Source organism: Grus americana, chromosome 22 (genome assembly GCF_028858705.1).
Source record: "Grus americana isolate bGruAme1 chromosome 22, bGruAme1.mat, whole genome shotgun sequence".
In the NCBI taxonomy this organism is placed as follows: domain Eukaryota; kingdom Metazoa; phylum Chordata; class Aves; order Gruiformes; family Gruidae; genus Grus; species Grus americana.
This window is the reverse complement of record NC_072873.1, coordinates 3,320,535-3,340,382: the sequence shown is the minus strand read 5'-3', so window position 1 is coordinate 3,340,382 and position 19,848 is coordinate 3,320,535. Positions and strand designations below refer to the sequence as shown.

Here is a 19,848-nt window from a genome sequence, read left to right as displayed (position 1 = left end):
GCCAAATCACAAGAATGTAATCCAAGAATGTGCAACAGCTTGATGTCTTTCCTCAAATTTGCTCTCCCTCCTTACATGATAGGTTGGCTCTATGGTTCAGAGATAACAAGCATATTTTCTGTCAGTAGCTGTATAGTTTCCTTATGAAAGAACCTACATAATAAAGTTTCTGTTCTGCTTGTGCAAATACATACAGTCTAATGTTGTTCTTTTGAAGTCAGTATGGTATTGCCATACACATGACCGTACACCCTCCCTAACACAGTGCTCAGGGAAGCAAGAGATGCTCAGTAGATAACAACAACATTAACAACAATAACTTTAATAATAATAATAAAGATGATGATGAATGGACAGATATAAAGTGCCCTTAGATTCTCCCAGGAATCTGAAGCTAATACCGATAAAGAACTAAGGAGATAATGCACAAAATCCTTAAGCTCTTTGTTCTGAATTTAAAGTGCACACATGACTACAATTCATGCATCAATGAAATGCACCTCTGAAAAAAAAAATTCCATATATATATATATATATATATATATATATATATATATGTTCCTGCACTTCCTTCAGCACAAAGGCAAATTTCCTTAGCTCTTGAGGAAGCACTAGGCAAGGTCCGGGTGAAATGGCTTGCTCAAGCGGAGTTGGCTGTGACTACTCTGGTTTTCATACACAAGGAAGAAACTTGCCAGCCTGTGTCATTACTGTAACTGTTGTATTAGCAATGTTGCCTTTTCTGAAGTAAGTTAGTCTGCAAATCTACACCAGTGTAATGGAAGAGAGATGCTTACAAAGATTTAGGAGGCTGGTAAATCCCAACTTCAGAAGCATATAAAACATTTACATAAATGCTGTATTTTGCTAACATAAACTGTTTGGAAAATTTTGTTAGCCTCATCACTCAGTATTTCAATCCACATAATATGATCTACAAAAATTATATCATTTCTAGAATTACATAGTTTATTTTCCTTCCAATCTCCTAAGAGTCACTATTTTTCTCTCTTCTTTTTTTCTGACATTTTAAAAAAAAATCTACCCTGCTGGCACCAGCCCCAGAGTGTAGCCATGAAGGAGGCTGCAGGATCATTGGTATAGCCCTGTTAAACATACATACTGCTGGCATTCTCATGGGGAAGAACTGAGAAAAAGTTCTTGCAACTGCAGCACAGCAACATCACAATTTATCAGAAAAGAAAAGCCAAACAGTACAAATTATATTTTCTCCTGATCCAGAAATCAAGTGACTATTATATGTATCACTCAGGCAGCAAGCGAGAGAAATTCTACAGCCAAAGGCAGCTATCCATTTGTATTTCAGATAGAGGAATTGAATCAAGAAGTGATGGTTGCAGGATATTTACCTGTACAACGTAGGTGTCAAAATATTCTGCCTGTACTTAAACTACAGTCTACAAATTCAGTTCAGTTTGCTTTTCATGTTCCAGTTTAGTAAAACAAGTACAATTTCCAAATAAAGCAACTCCAGCCTCCAAACTGAAAACGTCCAGCCCCTGCTCCCAGGCCAAAGGTGCCAGCCCCAAAATGGGTGTCTGGCCTGAAACCTCCCTCAGCGGCCCTTGCACACTGGGGCTGCGGGCTCGCCTAGACCCCAAAAGGGGCTGAACAGTGCCTTACCAACCCTCTCGCCCTTGGCCAGCGTCCAGCTGCCAAGCAGCTCCCCAGCTTACAGCCAGCAGTTGGAATAAAACAAGGAGAAGTCACCATCTAATGCTGCCATCTGCTGACAGCGGTTCAGTTGCTCACTCTGATCATTTTGTATTCTGTGGATTAAACAGTTGACTAAGCGCAAGTTCCATAGTGCCAGCCTGACAAAGGAGAGCACTGTCTGGTTCTGAAGTAAGTTTTTTGGTCTTTTGCACAGATCCTCAACATGTGTTCATGAAAACTGTGTGGCATCTTTTTCAATTTGAAAAGGCTGAGCTTCAGAGGAAACACGTCCTATGTGCCAGATCACCTTTGGTTTGTACTACTTGCTAGAAAAAATACAAATCTGTTTTTCATGATGGCATGATATTCCATGAAAGTATCAGGGAGTAAGACAGGCTCACAAACTGTCAGCCTCACTGCCAGCCACATTGTGAATCTCACTGAAACAAAGTGAAACAAATGATTCATTTTATTTCACGTAATATTATGTCTATATGTATGTATTTATATTCCAATGTAATATTCCATAGAATATTAGCTTGCTGAACTGCCAGGCTAGAAGCTGCAGTCTGAAATGAATCTCTGGTGCGATGAATTGAACAGCAGGATAGCATTGGTTCTACTATAATTTGGGTTTTTTTCAAGTTAGGCTTTAATTTTTTGTCTGGTGCTTCAAGCTCTTTTCACTGTCAAGTAGCAGGGCTGATATTGAACTGTAGCTATTAATAGCAGCTGTCATCAGAATATTTTGCAATAGCCATACCTTGTACTTATTGGAAAATTGTATTTTCAATGATTAATTTCCCCACACAATTAAAAATGTTAGCATTTCTAGAAAATTAAATGCATGAGGAATAAGAAGAAATATGTACTCACTGGAAATGTAACAGGTAAAAAGACAATCAAGAGGTGCTGAGCAGAGCTGACACAGAGCCACGAGGAGGAGCTCAAATCCTGCCCTAGTCAGAGACTGAGACCTAGGAGGCACCCCAGGAAAGGACCAACGCAGCAACTCTTCAGTACTGAAAAACTCCACATGAAACAAACAGAGAAAAAGATTCGTCCAGGTTTCTTCCAGGACAGCGTAACTCTGGTGTGTACAGTCTCTCCGACCCCGCCATTCAGGGCTACGTAAGATCTTGTTAAAGAGTTGAGCCTTCAGCTGCTGTAAAGAAAAGCAGCTGCACTATTTCCCAGAGCCTGCTCAGCCTTCCACCTCTCCCCAGATCTATCCTGTCCCACAGTCGCAGTCTGGACGACTGCACGACAAGGCAAACCCGATAACCCCAGCTGCTGCCATGGGAACACTTCACGATTTACCACCTGCTTTTCAGCATGAGGAATATGAAAACCTTTGCAGAAGCCAGACTTGCCCATTCTATAGTTGATGGAGAAAGTTTGATGGAAGATTACTGAAACTTCTGAGAAAGACTATTTCTGCATGATTGCCAGGTCGATTTTAGGGCTGGTAGCTTTACATAATCACTTGAATTTTTCAAGTGATGTTACAAACTCATATTCTAAATTTTTTCTACAGCTAAACATATAAATATCTTAATAGTATTAACACTAGTAACAGCAAGGAAATCCTGCATTACTACCTATTTCAACAAGACTATTGAAATATGAATGCACCTCAAATCATGAAAAAATCACTAGAAAAGATTAAGTACCTAATTCTTATGTATTTCAACCAGAAATGGGCAGCTGAAGGGAATAGCTGGGCCTTACTTTGGACTGGAGTTTTAGTCAAATGGCAGAGGTTGGATAACTTCATTAAAGCCTCATGTCTCATACAGGCTGAAGCTGTTCGCTATGTTAATGACAGCTTGATACGACATGCTGCGTTTCAGGATTCACAGACTTGTAATTCCAAAGCCTGAGAATTACAACAGAAAGAATCTGGAGAGATCCATCCCTGCCCCAGCTCTCCATTTGTTCTGTAATGGACAAAACTCTTCCCCTCCTAAGCAGGAAAACATAACATATTAACTACAGGGTTAGAAAAAACTCTGAGGCAGAGCTGATCCTGTTCCACACCTACTGATTTTAGCCACACCTCACTATTATAATATGAAAAGAAAAAGGGAAAAAAAACCCAAAACAACCAAAAGGAAAGCAATCTGGTATGCGGCTGTGATTCCAAATAACAACAACAGTGTGTGCAGGCTCATAAATGCTTCAGAATTGACCAAGAGGAAGCACGTTTCATGATGACACAATCTTGTTGCTGTAGTCATTCATCGAAGGGAAACTCCCACAGGAAAAGGCATAAAGCTGCTTAGGGAAGGCTAAGAAGCTGCTCAGTGCTAGTCAGTCAAACATTGGGTTAGATTCACAACAGAGCTAAACATGAGTACCAGCCAAGGCCCTTTTCAATTTTTTTCTGGGTCCCTCAGGGGTAGTTCAGGGTGTGGTTTGGCCCAGCAAGGAACTTCTTACAGACCTTCAAGTGCAGATGGTGGTGCCAGCAGCACACACACCTCTCTCTCCTCTGCCAGACCCCTCTGGCTGGCTACTGGAGGAGGGACACCTTGGGGAGGCTTCGGCGAGCACCACAGGGAAAGCATCTTCCTGGGTGGGAATGAGAAACAGACTATGCAAAATCTGAATGACCGTTTGGCTGCCTATCTGGACAAGGTCCGCTCCTTGGAAGCAGCCAACGCTCAGCTGGAAAGCTGCATCCTAGAGTGGCACAAGACAAAGTCTCATGGAAAGAGGCATGACTTCAACCAATATGAGCAAAACGTCACTGACATGCAAAGACAGGTAAGTCAGAGCTGTAAGTGACTGTGTCATTCTGTGCTCTTTTAAGGAATCTGGGTACTCATTTACGCTGATGGCTTTCCTTTAAAGAGAGTTAAATAAAACCTTTAAAATGTTAGAAATACTAATGGAAGTGGTTACAGGAGCATAAACATTCTCTGTGTTCACAAGGAGGAGAATGGGGTATGAGAAAGACTGGAAGGAGACAAGGGGTATTCTGCAAAGACTGGTAGTATAAAGAGATTTGTCTGCTGCCAAGTGTTCATTTCTGTACATGAAACCGTGGTTTGAGTAACTAGGTCTGGCAGAATTTGGTCTTTTTGACTGCACATGTGTTCAAGCAAATTCCAAAGCAGGCAGACTGAAGAGACTGCCTTCCTTCATGCATGCTGTCTTAGACATACTGTTGCATTTCATTTCTTTGATTCCTGTGGTAGCAGACAATGAAACTACAGGAGTTTTGGGTCCAATGAGCTTATGTAATCAAATGGAAAAATACTTCATTGTAATTAAGAAAATAGCAGCGACAAATTCCTTGTGGATGTTTTCACTATAATTAAAAGGAGAATTTCTGGTTCCTGCCAGTAGTTAATATTAACGTTCAACAGTAACTCTTTCAATCTCCCAAACTCACGTGTCTTCAAATTTAAGCATAATATTAATCTGTATTCATAATGAACATACTTAGCACTGCAACCATCTGTATGACTAATCAGTGTAATTAACTTTACATAGCCATATGGGGCAAAACCCAAAGCTATTCCAAATGCAGTGTTGTAGTTTTTCCTCCACTTTTTATAATACGGTTACTTGGCATTCTCAAGACTCTGAGAATTTTTTTTCAAAAGGGCTTGGAAATGGTATTATCCTGCATCTTTGCTGATTGAGGCCAGGGCTTAATCAAACTCCCTGCTCACTGTTAAATGTGTTGCCTCCAGGCAGAAGATGAGGCACTGTGACCACAGACAATGTGTAAGGAGAGCCAGAATTGTCATCACCTATTTCTGTTTTCAGGATAAAGAAAGGTCATCTGCCTCCAGACCTGTATCATTTGAGCATTTTTTTTTTAAAACTGATCCAGAGATAAAAACTTGTTCATCAAGAATATAAATGTGTTCACATTGATTTGGAATTAATATATGAGAAAGATTTAGAAAGGCAATATGACTAAAAACATAATGCTGATTGGGGTAAAGCCCTAACTTTTGAAAAGCTGTACCCCAAACACTTATTTTTAACCTCACCACTTAACTAGCTACCACTGGCTACAGGCACCTGTTAGACTAGCAGCTGTCTCAGCAGAATGTCCTGAATGTGGTTCTCATACTGGGGAGGATGGCTATTAAAGCATTATTTACATGTGACAATTCAGTGATTTAACCCAGAATTTTTACTTTCTCTGTAAATTATTGCAATTAGCACCAAGACTGCCAGTAAAATGAGTGAAAATATAGCATCTAATTATTAACCATAATTAAATTAATTAACCATCAATTAAAAAGATGAAACTAATTTAGCACCTAAAATGAAAGTTAGATGAAATTTAGGATCCTATATCCAATAACCCAGAAAGTCTGTGCTGTACTGGCTGTCTAAACTTGGAGGCATATAACCATTTGGGTCCTACCTTGTGCACCACACTGCATACCTGAATTCTAGATGAACATGCCAGATGGAGCAGCAAGTTGCCTTGCTCCAGCCTGACTCCATTCTAACCCGGATACAAAGTAAAATAGCACCAGTTCTTCAGGTAAATAAGCAAACCAATTTACAGAGCATTCAAGGAGACAGGATCAATACTGTTGGACAATGGACACAAGACTGAGGAAGAAGTCAGTGCAGGAAACCTTCTTGAAAAAAAATCTGTTTGAAGAAGAAATTTGAGTGTATTTTGTATTTAATAATGTGTGAGTTCTTAATTAAGTTACCTGCAAGTTTGCAGATTGATAATAGTGCCGCATCCATATTTATGATGGATGTAGTAAAGAAATCTGTGTAATTATAAACAGATAAATGTCCACATTTGAAATGCTAACTGACATTGCAATCAATATCGTACAGCAATTGGCAAAACACTGACAATTGTAACTCCCTCATTGTATTCTTTATTCTTTCAGATTGCGCAGAAAGAGTCATAAGGCATTTATCTAAATGTGTAGCATGATTATGAAATGGCACAAAGTTTAAGAACTCACGTGTTGCTTTCTCATTGCCTTATTACCTTCCATAGTAAAATTTACCATTCTCTAAGGATAGGCTCAAGATTTCCTTCTTCTCTGACAACAAATTCCAGGCAGCGACACATTTAGGGTATTGTTATACTTCTTCAGCTGGCCTCAATCATGTCCCAGGGCAGTACCGGAGGTGTGCTGCTAATTGCCCAAGAATGTACAGTCTGTTAACGGATTAGTTAAAACATTCCACAGGCACCTTCTTTTTTACTATGAGAGGTAAACTTTTGACACTTCAAGAAAATTTTGTCATTTCCTTGTTTCTTTATGATTCACTTAGGTGTGGGAAGTTTCATTTCAAGGTGCTGAGAGCTCTGTAAAAGGCTAATGATTTCTGCACAGCCATAATGCACCTTGTTTTGCTATGTAAGTGTTGAGTGAAGGCAGCTGTTGGAACTGCAACCATGCCTCTCTTTCCTCTTTGTTGAAAAAGGACATGATGTCCCACAATTGTTACTTTCTGCTAATTATGTATGAGTTCCTGCTAGAATTCTTTCAAAGATTTTGAATGGAATACTGAGCTTTTGATATCCAGATAAATAGTTCAAAGCTATTTCATGCTAACAGGGACTTACAAGTCTTTGCTGTGCATGCTGAGTACATTAAATGAATGATGTGGTGCACTTTCTCAAGCACCTTTTAGGGTAATTTTCAACATCTCAAAGCAAAATCAGAAACATGAATTAATCACTTCATGCTGCTGGACGATTCAGTACAGTTATAGGTGAATAACTGAATGGACCACTACGACTAGATGCCAGTGCTATTCTCAAAATGACAATCCATGCAACTCCAGAATGAAGCACAGGGTGGACTTGAGGGGTCCTGCTCATGAGTTAGTCCTACCATCATCATTATGCCTCTGCAACACACACTGATTCACCAAGGTGTTTATGCACATGCTTATTTTTTAGCATATGATTAGTTCCAGCATTTTGATTGTACTCAGACACAGTTTAATGGTTCTTACTGAAATTTGCACAAAATATGATCAAGGTTGCTTTTCCAGGAATGCTAAACAGAATCAAAATCAGGTTTTTTTTTTTTTAAAAAAAAGAGGAAGACAGTGATTGTTATTCTGTAATATACCATGAAGTTTGTGTAATATTATTCACAATAAATTCCTGTCCAGGAATAAGATGACTCCTCCTGCTTCATATCCAGAAAAGTAAGACAAAGAGAAATGTAAGATTATGGACAAAAGCTGCAGAAACATGTAAATGAATCAGGAAACTAAGCTGCTTCTATTCATGTACTCTCCTTAACACGGGACTTCTACTATTTAGATGCTTCCTACAAGCAGCGGGAGCCTAAAACAGCACAGGTTATTCACCATCACTATATGGCAACACTGAGTCTTCTGTTGGATTCTGTTTTCCAGATTGAGGATAGCAAGATCACCAATGCCAGTATCCTTTTACAAATTGATAACGCTAACATGGCATCTGAAGACTTCAGGCTCAAGTAAGCTTCTTTGGTTTCCTGATTAAGTTTGAAAGAGGATTAAGCTTTTTACTGATAATCCAATATGAAACTGATTTTACTGAGGTTTTCTGGTGATACTGGATAAATAAAACCAATCTAGAACAGGGGGGAAAAAAAAAAAGGATAAAAAGGATGTAAAAACCACAAATGATTGCTGAACAATCTTGAGTCACCCTGTTTATGATACTCAGTTCAGGTCCTGAAGAGCAGGTTTTACAGCCAACACTTGATACTTGTGACAAAAGGCATTTAAAAGTGTCATCTGGGAAAACAAATTAACCCTTCTCTGCACTATGCTTCCCCAGTCCAGCCCAAATCTATTTCCTGTCCTTCTCACCTCTTCTGTCCAGCTCCGCAGGAAATACCCGTCCTTCAGTATCTTCTGTTTTGGATTCTTCTAAGTTTTGCCTCAGTAAATGGGCCAGTGCTTCCTCAGCTACCAGTACACAGTTTGATTTTTCAGTACATTGTTGACCAACTAAAAAGCCAAAATGTTTGGACAGAAAACTTCCAGGCAGAGAAATTTACATTTCTGTAAGTTAGACTTCTTAGAAATGAGGAAGATTTGTCTTATTTTCCACAAATGATGATCAGCTATTAAAAAAATTTCTCAGCTTAAAGACTCTGAACACTGTAAGCCTTACCTAGCCTTGCCTTCCTTTCTTTATCATTCAATAGTCTCATAAAAAGGAAACAGTGCAACTACTTTGGGAGACTGGAATCAGAATGAGTCTGATGGATTGAACGTAGAAACATCAATAGAGCCCACAAAAAGGAAGTAAAGGGGGAGATTCTGAGGAGCAAAAGTGCTTTGTATGCCCAAGGGAAGATACAGCAGGGTCTTTCTGACTTTGGCTCACTACAGATGCCAAATTATTTCAACAGCAATTATTTCAAATGATATAGGAGGAGTTGTGAGGATGAAAGAAAAACAGTAATGAAACCCGTCTTATTTTTAAGACTATTCAAGAATATGCAATGAACATATTTTAGAAACAGAATTTGTTTCCTTGTTTTCTTGTTCTCTCTAGTTCCCCACATAAAGGACTTAAGCAAGTCTACTTCTCTTTGATCCTACTTATACAAGAGGCTAGAAGCAGTCTGTTCTCAACAAGCACGCTTTATCTTCTTTTTCCTCATAAAGGTATGAAGCAGAGAAGTCTCGCAGGCAGGGAGTGCAGGTTGATGTTGAGAACCTGCGTAAGGAGCTTGACGGCCTGACCATTGTTACAACAGACCTGGAAATGGAAATTGAAGGCTTGAGAGAAGAGCACATCCTCAGGAGGAAAGACCATGAGGAGGTAGAAAAAGTTCCACTTGGTAAAATCCTATCACACAAATCTTGGCTACCGTGTAATTAACTTTGAGTAAGATCCACAATCTATAAATGGGATTGATGATTCAGAACCTAATCATGTTTCTAAATAAGCCAATGAGAGTCACATGAGGCACAATGTTTGTGTACTGCTTTACCAATTAAATTGGTATTTCAGAAAGGATAACAAATTACTATATTTTTTCTCCTACTCTTTTCTAGTCACCTACCCATCTGTCACACATAGCTAAAAATAACTTACATATTCGACAGAAAAGTTCTGAGAAATACTTAGATATAAATACTCAGAGATTTCAAGTAAATAGGAAATGTTACTTGCAGGCTTTCCCTGCAATTCTGGATTATCATTTCACAGAATCACAGAAGCACGGAGTGGCTGATGTTGGAAGAGACCTCTTGTCATCTTGTCCACCTCCAGCTCAAGCAGGTTCACCTAGAGCAGGCTGAGCTGAACTAAACAGATCTTGAATTCTTGAAGGATCAAAATTAAAACGAATGGTTGGGGAAGTCAAGTAAAAGTACTTATTCCTGCAAAATCCTAAGCACAATAATTAGATAATACTTAATAATTGTCAAAAAACCATGCTGCTGTGAATTCTTCCACAGCTATACTACAGCAGTCTCTCTTATTCCCACATAGACAATACCATTGCTTGAAAACATGCTCTTTTCATTTTGCTTGATCTGATGTTGTTTTCAGTTGTTATTACCTAGTGCAGAACCAAACACCCTGCTCTGTATCTGTGGATCATTAAAATGGAGAATAGAGACACAAGGGTTCCACAGCAGCAGGTGAAGCTGGTTTTGGCTGATCCCCTTATAGCCAAGGATACAAGTGAACAGCTATAATAACACAATTCTTGGAAGCAGGGCAACCAACAGAGACATCAGTGTGGCCAGTTGATCTGCATTTTGGAGGCTGTGATGTCATACCCTGAAATGCTACTTTGCCTGGGTGCTTTTGAAAGTGGTACCTGGCACATAAGATTGTGCTACACCAAAAGGAATGTTACCATACCTGCTTGACTTGTCCTGTAATTATGTTGTTTACACAGTAATTATATGCTTTAATCCAATTATTCCTTTAACAATTACACAGGACTTTTACATTACCCTCCTGTAAACTTAGTTATAGTTCCATAAATATTAACATACACAGTAAAGAAATACAAAATTACTGTTAGATTTTCATCAAAGCTTTTGGGTTCCTAATAGATAAATAAATAAAAAATGTCAGTGCTTCTTCATTAAGTATATATCTTCCAGAAACATTACATGAAAAGATCTTCTCACATGTTTTTCATTGAGTTCTCTAGCACAGTTCTGCCACTGAATATATCTAACAATTAACCTACCATAATGAAAAAATATTTGGGGTATTGTGAGATGATGGAGCTGAAGAAGACAAGACAGGAATGAAAACTTTCCACTTTCATGAACAAGTTTCTTGTTTCCTCTGCTAATATATGAATAGGATATGGAAGCAAATCGCTCATCACAGGACTTCAAAGTCAATGTAAAAGTAAATGCAGCACCTCCTGAAGACTTAGCCAAGATTCTAGCTGAAATAAGAGAAGACTATGAAGCCATAATTGAAAAGAATCGTCAAAGCCTTGACAGTTGGTACAAAGAACAGGTAACAGTTATTTTCTGCTCATTTCAAAGATCTCTGTTGCTGTACCTGACTGACCAGAATCAGTAAGTTTTTCTCTTGCTTTTGCTCTGCAGAGCGCAGCTATGTCTCTGGCAGCAGCCCCTAATCCAGAACAGATACAGCGCAATGAGAATGAGATCAAGGACCTAACACGCACTTTACAGTCCCTGGACATCGAGCTGCAGGCACAGATGAGTAAGGTATATGTTGTAGACATCCCTGGCTGGTCACTGCTACTTCATATATTCTCATAAATTGTCATGGACCAATTCTTCATTTAAATCCACAGCTTAGCATAACTTTATTGTAGTTATTACAGTATCAGTGAAAGTCGAATTTGGGCCATGCTTGACTTTGCCAGAATATGCAAAATAGATTCAGCAACTATCACCAAAAAGTGAAAAATTTATGTCTCTCCTTAGAATAAAATATGGGGAGAAGAAACAGAAGAGATGGGATAGCTGACTCCATGATCTAAAAAGAAAAAAAATGTCCAAGAAGACAAATAGTAACACAAATTTCATATTTAAAACCTCTATAATAAAGCATGAAATATTTGAACTCTGAAAAATGTTGGTGGGGAATCTTCAAAAATATTTCTCAGCTCTTGTACAGGTTAAAGCTCACATATGCATGACTTGGAGACTTTGGAGCAATTCTGGACAGTAAATGCAGAAACTGGCAGAAGACTCAACAGTTACAGGAGCACAGCTTTGGAGTAGAAAGAATGTGGCAGGGATAAATTATTGAGGTTTTGGCTCTCACACACAACACAGCTTCATGATTCTGCTGTCTTCACATGAACAGTCATGCAAATGCATAAGTGTTTAAATTACCACGCTCTTAATTTTGTTGTCTTCTAGCTAGAGACCAAGTTTGCTGGCATTTCTGCATTATATCTATCACAGAAATAATAATCATAGTATTGGTATTATTTGCTCTGTCAGAAACACATGCTGGAAGACACCTTGGCTGACACTCGGAATTACTACGCTGTTGCACTTCAAAACATGCAGCACATCATCTCCAAATGTGAGGAAGAGCTAAGCCAGGTTCGTCACGACATTAAGCAGCAAAATAACCAATACAAGGTTCTTCTTGGGATCAAAACCCGCCTGGAGAAGGAAATTTCCACTTACCGCCTGCTGCTGGAAGGGAATGTTGACGGGTAAGGCAAAGCCGCCCTGACTGGAATAGATGAGAGTTCTCATATTCGGGTTATTTATTTGTTTGTTTGTTTATGCTTAATCAAAGCTTGTGAGTTCCATACTACATCAAGGGTTGGTATTTTAATGTGATGGATCATCATAAAAAGCTTGAGCCACTTAGTATACAGAGAAACTTGTACCCATGTAATTTGGATTACCTAAATTAATGTAACTTTTTATTAAAAAAAAAAAAATCTAAGCCCCCCAGCATGCCTGTCTCAGCATAGGAAAAAATGCCAACTTCAGTAAAATTCATAGTAATTTCCTATCCTCAAAACAAGTTCTAGATCAAAAACAAGCCTGGAGACAAGGTTAGATCTTTTTTGGTAAGCCATTCGCAGTTACATACACCAGCACACACGATCTGTATCACACGCCCCTCTGCTGATGGGTTCTTTGGTTACCCCATCTCTGCCTTGTCTGAAATCTCTGCAGTCAGAATCTTTGAGCCTCTCTATTCTTTATTCTCTCATCTTATATACAGAGTATGTCTTATTTATACAAAATCAGAAAAAGGAACATTAGCAGTCTTTATAACTGAAAATTTCAGGGAGGCAGGACAGTATGGCACCAAGTATGGGGTTACTTCTCAGAAGCCAAAATGGGATCAACTTGAGCAACTCAGAACATATGAGAAACAATGCAACTGTCCCCAGTAGAAGCAATAATGAATGTATGCAGGAACAGTTTAAGGTGAAAGTATCTGTACATAAGACTACTGAAGAGGAAAAGTTTTTGTGGTATAAAAACAACACCCTTTTTTTAAAAAAAATCCCTTTTCATAGTGATATGAGATCACCTTAGAATCAATGAGAAGAAGGGGATGAATAACTTCTTGAAATCAGTATCATCATTATTTTTTCTTGGTTTTCTTGTCTTTACAGGATAGCAAGAAAATCTGAATCAAAACCTAAAGGTAAAAGTCCCTTATCTTGTTCTCTATAGTGACTCTTAATTATTGTCATTTCCCATCAAATTTTACTCAGAATAATTTTAACCTTACATGAATGAACTATGAAAGGTTTGCATGGCAGTTAATTCTCGTGTAGGCCATATTTGAGAATAATTTCAGTGATTCATCGGTCTTGTGAAGGGCTGCACTTCAGAGCACATTCTGCTGTGTCTGCCCACTCATGGACTGACTTCAGACTGACCTCTGTTAGCCAAACACATCCAAAGCTCAGACTCAAGACTAAAGCTTTCATGGTATATGAGGAGGCACAGACTCCATTTGGTGACTAAAACAGTTTTAGGGCTTGAGAGCAAACAGAAAATCTGCATGTCTGGAAACTCATATTCTGGCATGAGCATGACCTACAGACACATTTAGGTTAATCTGCTCTGAAGTTAGATTTGCATTGGCTGGGATGTAGCTGCATTACTCATTTGCCCTGACCTGGACAAAATTCAGGATGACTTTCTGGCTGTATGTTTCACAAAGAGCAATAGTAAATATTGACTTAAAGGGAAACATGGAAAGATAAATCAGCGGAGGAGGTAGCTGGTAAATTACCGTAAATTAAGCTTTCCCTGCATCATCTTGTCTCAGCACTGCTTCTTGTCTAATTAACCTTTCTTTTACTTTCAGAACATGCTGGGCTGACCAATCGAAAGATCAAGGCAATTGTCCATGACAGTGTGAATGGGCAGGTGGTATCCTCCACCATCAATGAGATCCACCAACAAGCATGATGTAAAAGGTTCTGCTAACTACTGGCTTTCCTAGCAGGCTAAGCTCCGACAGCCCTTTTGTGCATGTATGTTGATCTCCCTATGTGTCAAATAGGGACGCTATAGTGAGCTATCTCCTAAAATGATTTGCAGCCTAATAATGAAAAGTGCCATACAGAGCTAGGTATAGCTGATATTGTTAGTTTAAAGAGTTTTTAGCCATCAAAATGCTGAAGAAAAGCTGTTCAATGAGAATGACTGGCTGAGCTGGTAATATATGTATTATGCACATCTCACTGGGGCATGAATCTCCATCTGTGATTCATTTATTGCTCTGCAAATTAACTATAATTTAAAGTGAATAATCTCTCGACTTTTCTCCTGGTCTTATGTCTCTCATCATATACCTCACTGCAGCCAATAAATCCTTTTCCATTACTTGTTCTGGTCATTGGAATTTCCAATTTTGCCTTTCCTTACATGTGCACCAGCCCACAGTGGCAGTGTTACTGACATAGGTCAAGACTGCAAAAGCCTCATTGTCTCAGGAGGTATAAAACTGGAAGGAGGCAAGAAAGAAGAAAAAAGGTGACACAAGTTACAAGTGACATTTACATAAGCAAAACTATTAGACTTCCCTATTTACAACTTTTCAATGTCACCTTTTAAAACAGCATTATTAGTAGGGTTGTTATAAAGCACACTTTACTAAAATAGTCACCCTAGAAACATTTCTGTATTCTTCAGCTTTATAGAAATTTTATTTAACTGCCTTTACACACTTTCCTTCAAAGGCTGTAAGTACTTTTCCAGATACTCTCATTCTTTCTCAATGACCCATTTAATTCAAAAAACCATTTCAGTTATTTGCTTTCACATTAATGCTCATCATTGTTTTTGTTGGTGAGTTCTGAAGTCAGGATAGACTGGTGCACACAATGCATACTAAGGTAAGGGGAGAGGCCCAAGTTCTTTAGCCAAATCCAAGCTTCTTCCCCTTTCTCACATAAGCCCAATCACCAACTCAGCAGGACACCCTAACAGCAAGAGGAAAATTTCCAGTGATATGCAAGGCTAAAAACTGAGCAAGAACAAGAGAAATATTACTTGAACTGTTTAGACAAGGAAGACTGTAAAGTAGAAGGAAGAGAGACAAAATGGAGCATAATGAGTGTCTGTACGGATTTGCATTCCAAAGTCAATGTCTGCATATAAAACAGGGTGTTCAGGGCAGTCTCGTATTCATGAGCAAAATTGTCATTGTACTCTTTCATACCTACTCATAAGGGACTTTCATAAAGGATTCCTGTTACTTGCTTCGCTTTGAAACAAGGCTGACAAAAGAAAGCGAAAATTTCAAAGAAAATGCAGATTTAAAATAAACAAAGTCCATCTCTGTGATACAATGTTTTCTTACTGGCATGTTAGGACCAGTTCATGATTCCCCTTCACTTCCCCCCCCAACTCTCCACCCTTGTTGCACAAAGAGATCCCAAAAGCATTGAATGGATTACCTAATGGTTTCTTTAAATTGGGTAAAACTTGTAATACAGGATTAGTAACTCTTGGCTAATTAACAATGTCCTTCCTTATGGCTTACCAGATCCAACAAGCCAGACCTGGTGTTTATAGCATCTGGACAAAATGTGCCTAGGTTTTCTTGAACCATTTTCTATGTTATTTAAAGCTATATTCGTTTATCAAATTTACAGAGCATAACTGCATTGCCATGACACAAATAATTTTAAAAACTTCTAAGTAGCCCCTTCTTTATAAATCAAAGGAAAGCATCTATGCTTTGCGCTACGTTTTGGCTGTGCTAAACTACAAGGGAGGAAGAAGGAAAAACAAGCAATTGAAGTGATTTATAGAATACGCCTCTCCTCTCACATTCTTGAGCAATGCATTGGCTGTCCTCGTGTCCTCCCGTGCAGAGATGAGAGACGCGCTCCCTGCATTCCTGTTACCCTCAGCTATGGTCCAACTGGTACTGGCTGACACGTAAAGAAGAATTCCCATTCCACTCCACTGCTCTGATGGTTTTAACTTCTCTGACAACTGCCATTGCATTCTGTAATGCCCAGACCAGTACAGCTCACAACACTGACCTCATCATAGTTCACTCTGTTTACTATCATCATGCATCGATGGCTCTAACACATCCATTCAAGTTGCTGTCTTTTAGTAAATGAAGTAAACCAATTAGTCCTTAAACATCTAAATATTAGTTACACTACATTCTGTTTTCTAAATGAAAGCAAGCATTCTATGGCAAAACTTGCTTATTTCGGGAGAATTTTTCATGGCTTTACAATACGATGTATTGTGGCAGATTTCCCTTTTGTTGAACAGCTTATGACAGTATGTCACCGGCCATATGTTGCCCTATATCCAGTGGTTATTCATTATTTCTGAATTTGTGTTCTGGTAGATAAGCTATGCATTTCCAAATGTACTTAGTACTTAGGTCTGCACCCTAATTAATAAATAATTAATAAATAATTAATAAATAATGATACCAATATTTACCCTTGCACGCACTGCTAACATTATATTCTCACAACACACTGAGAGATGAAGTTAGGGAGATAATGAATGGGGGCAGTATTATCATTCCCATCTTATTGCTTGAGAAATTGGAAAAAGAGATGACACAACTTGCTCAAGGCTGCAAAGAAAGTCACTGATAGAGACTAAATTAGAATTCATCACTTCACAGCTTCCACTTACCCCAGCTATTAGATAATACAACTTCCGCGAAGAGCCATTCTCTAGTTACAGCAATCCTTTCTGTATCTGATCGCACTGGAGATAATTCGATTGATTCAAGTGTGTACTGCCGGTCAAGACCCTGCACACACTTTGATGATGTTTTCCATTTATGTGTGCCAAGAGCCCTACTAAAATTAGTCCTGTACAGAACACTACACCTGGGTGACTTTGGTGATTCTGTAGTATTTGGGGAACTTTAAAAAAGAGATGGCATGTGTGCTTCTTTCTTTTAGCCTCAGATCAGTGTCTTGAAGGAAAGAAAATCTTCAGGAGTGTGATACTGTATTGCTTTAAAAATTACTTTATGAATTCATTGTATTAAAAGTGAGTGAACTCTGCTAGCTGGCATTTATTCCACTTCAGTATTAAATATACACAGAAGTGCTGTTTCAACATCAAGGCAGTGACTGACCCAGACCCAAAGAAACTGCAATTTTTAAAATTTGAAGTATCATAAAAAATAACGCACTCAAAGTGAATATATTCTATTTCCCATAAATGGAATAGGATAGCACAAAAATATCAGTAGGAGATAATGTCATTTCTAAGCCTAAGTGAATGATGTAACAATAGTTTTGCAAACTAACGAGGCGCAGGAACTCGGAGTCTATAAAAGGAGGCTGAAACCATCCGCATTCACAAACTACTTCTTGCAGTTTCACCTGCCATTTAAGGAAGTTCTGCACTAAATAATCCTCCAACGTGATTTATAACAGACTTGAATGCACTCCAGAGTGTGTATGAGTCACAGCTCATTTCACTTGTAGAATGTTAAAACTTATTAAGGTATATTACAATACACAGCTTTAGTATGTGAATTGTTGATCCTCTGGAAGAAGTTTGCAATGAGGTAATGCAGTAATGGTTTGTGCTATTAATCACACATTCTTGCTGGTGATGTGGCCACACATTGGCAGGTTTCTTTCTTATTTATGAACAAGATATTTCAGTAGAATGCAGAATTTTTGCTTTCTGCCTGCCTTGCTAATAGAGATGCAAAATTAATTAATTTCAGAAAGAGAAGAAAAGAAAATCTAGCATTTATAACACTGCTAAAAACACTGTTTGCATGTCATTATTGAAGCAGAGAGAATAGGTAGAAGAGCTGGTAAAGCATTTCACAGTGTCCACACCCTGACCTATAAAGGTTTCTAAAGTTTTGCTGGGAGATGCCTGTTCCTGTGTATGAATCATTTAGAAAAGAGAAGGATCTAAAAACAGCGAAGCAAGGAAAGAATAATGCTTGAGAGGCCTGCACCCCCACCCCCCCGTCCTCCCCACGTCCTGAATTATACCACAAAAGCATCTTAATTATTGACTCTACTTGTACATTTGGCTTTCTGAAATCCCAAGTAATTTTTTACTGTGTATTGCTCCCTCATAATTCCTTCCTCTGTAAAATTTGTCTTTTCTTTTCAAGTTGCATTTTTACGATATTTTTAATTGTATGACTGTACTGAAATGACCTACTTGAGCCCACACCTAGGGTTTGGCATAAAAGAATTGTGTGCAAAACTATCACATTAAACATAAGCATCAATATATGTCAGTTTGTACTGCCCTTATGATGGAAGCTCATAACTGACAAAGCACAAGACATGACCTAATGGTGAAACAGGTGCATGGCTGCTTCTTCTGGACATATTAATTTGCCTTTTGAAAGTCTGAATATGCATCAGAAGCTTAAAGGCATAAAATCATAACATCAGCTGTGGTAAAAACACTTCCAATAACTATCTAGACTTCGGGGGTTAATTTTTTTGCTTTCCAACATCCTAAGGACAAGTCAAAAGGAGTTCATTGGATAGGCTGTTATTAGGATTTACAGAAAGCAACAAAAATGAGGAATATAATTTAATTAGAGAAAAATGTAATTCAAGGAGTAAATTATTTGGAGCAGACTGGGAAAAGAAGGAGAAACAAACAAGCTGAAGTAGCTAACAAACTATACAGTAGTTCTTTAGAATAGAAGTTAAAAGTCTGCTACTTTTAGAGAAAAAGCACCAGCTTTGGCTGAGATTGACACCTATGAATCATGCATACAAGAAATTAAAGCACAAAATGCATAAAACAAATGCACTGGAAGCAACTCTTGCCAGAGCAATTTCAAAGAAGGAAATATGTAATGTTGCTGCAAGTAGACAGAAATTGCGATTTTAAAGTTACCAGTGCAGGAAACCCCCTACTTTTTCATATCTTATTGCTGAGACAAATTATCAATTCTTGGAAGCCATTTCAGTGCCCAGGCTCTGCTGCTTAGTGAATCTCACCACAGAACAGCCTCAAGCCAGTTACCGAGACATTTTGCGAATGGATGTGTTCCACTGGAAATAACATTGCTGTTATGCAGAAAAAAACCCATAAAAACAAAACCAAAGGAACCTTTTCTTTAATGTCTAGAGTTTATTGCTGTCTAAAAATTAAGATACTCAAGCATCAGTCATAAAGAAAGGGGCATAATTGAAAGGAATAATGAACATTCCTGTCCTCAAAATTTCAGCTTTCAAGATTTAGAGAGATAGATAATACTTGTTGCCATTGCTTACAAACTCACTGCCATACACAACACTAAAATCTTGTAATTACAGCTTGTGGCTGTGAAGATAAATATTACTTTAAACATTTGGCCACAAGAGTTATGCAAAAAATTTTTCTTCTGGATATAGGACCAAAACAGTAGGTAATATGTGCAATTTTGTTATGTAATGTGTGAATGCCATTAACCATGTTCAGGTTCCAGCATGGATTCTCCCGTTGTAGCAAGTAACACGTAGATTTGCCCACGTAACTTTTAAGAAGGCGTGTGGTGGCCTCTAGTGACGAGCAGGTACATACACATTGTACTTCTGCGACTGGGACTGCTCTGACTGAGCACTGCCACAGGAACCACACCTTTTGTAGCTGTGCCTTCCCTGAGACTCTTACGGCTACTGAACAGCTTTTAAGTGGGAATTTCTGTTAAGTATTTGTGTATGGACACTCCTAAAAGGGCAACTTTCTCAAGGGTAGTGCTGAGATGTATTTTCAGCCTGTTTTCATTCTTTCTTT

General features: G+C 38.5%; 1 protein-coding gene across 2 annotated transcripts; it reads left to right on the top strand.

Annotated features, from left to right (window-relative positions):
- The first annotated feature begins 3,980 nt into the window (after positions 1-3,980).
- KRT23 (keratin 23) lies at positions 3,981-14,463 on the top strand. Of its 2 annotated transcripts, XM_054801895.1 has the most exons (8): positions 3,981-4,446; positions 8,056-8,138; positions 9,304-9,460; positions 10,970-11,131; positions 11,224-11,349; positions 12,097-12,317; positions 13,242-13,273; positions 13,946-14,463. In XM_054801895.1, the coding sequence occupies exons 1-8, from the start codon at positions 4,030-4,032 to the stop codon at positions 14,047-14,049; spliced, it is 1,302 nt and encodes a 433-aa protein (XP_054657870.1). In that variant the 5' UTR covers positions 3,981-4,029; the 3' UTR covers positions 14,050-14,463. The 2 variants fall into 2 exon arrangements, with proteins under 2 accessions (XP_054657870.1, XP_054657872.1); XM_054801897.1 differs by lacking the exon at positions 13,242-13,273 and having other exon boundaries at positions 3,987-4,446.
- The last annotated feature ends 5,385 nt before the right edge of the window (positions 14,464-19,848 follow it).

Excerpts from the sequence above, each read along its gene's own strand:
- KRT23 (XM_054801895.1), top strand. The coding sequence starts at position 4,030 with ATGAGTACCAGCCAAGGCCCTTTTCAATTTTTTTCTGGGTCCCTCAGG. Across the intron at positions 9,461-10,969 it reads GGAGGAAAGACCATGAGGAG|GATATGGAAGCAAATCGCTC; the intron begins GTAGAAAAAGTT and ends ATATATGAATAG. Across the intron at positions 12,318-13,241 it reads CTGGAAGGGAATGTTGACGG|GATAGCAAGAAAATCTGAAT; the intron begins GTAAGGCAAAGC and ends TTGTCTTTACAG.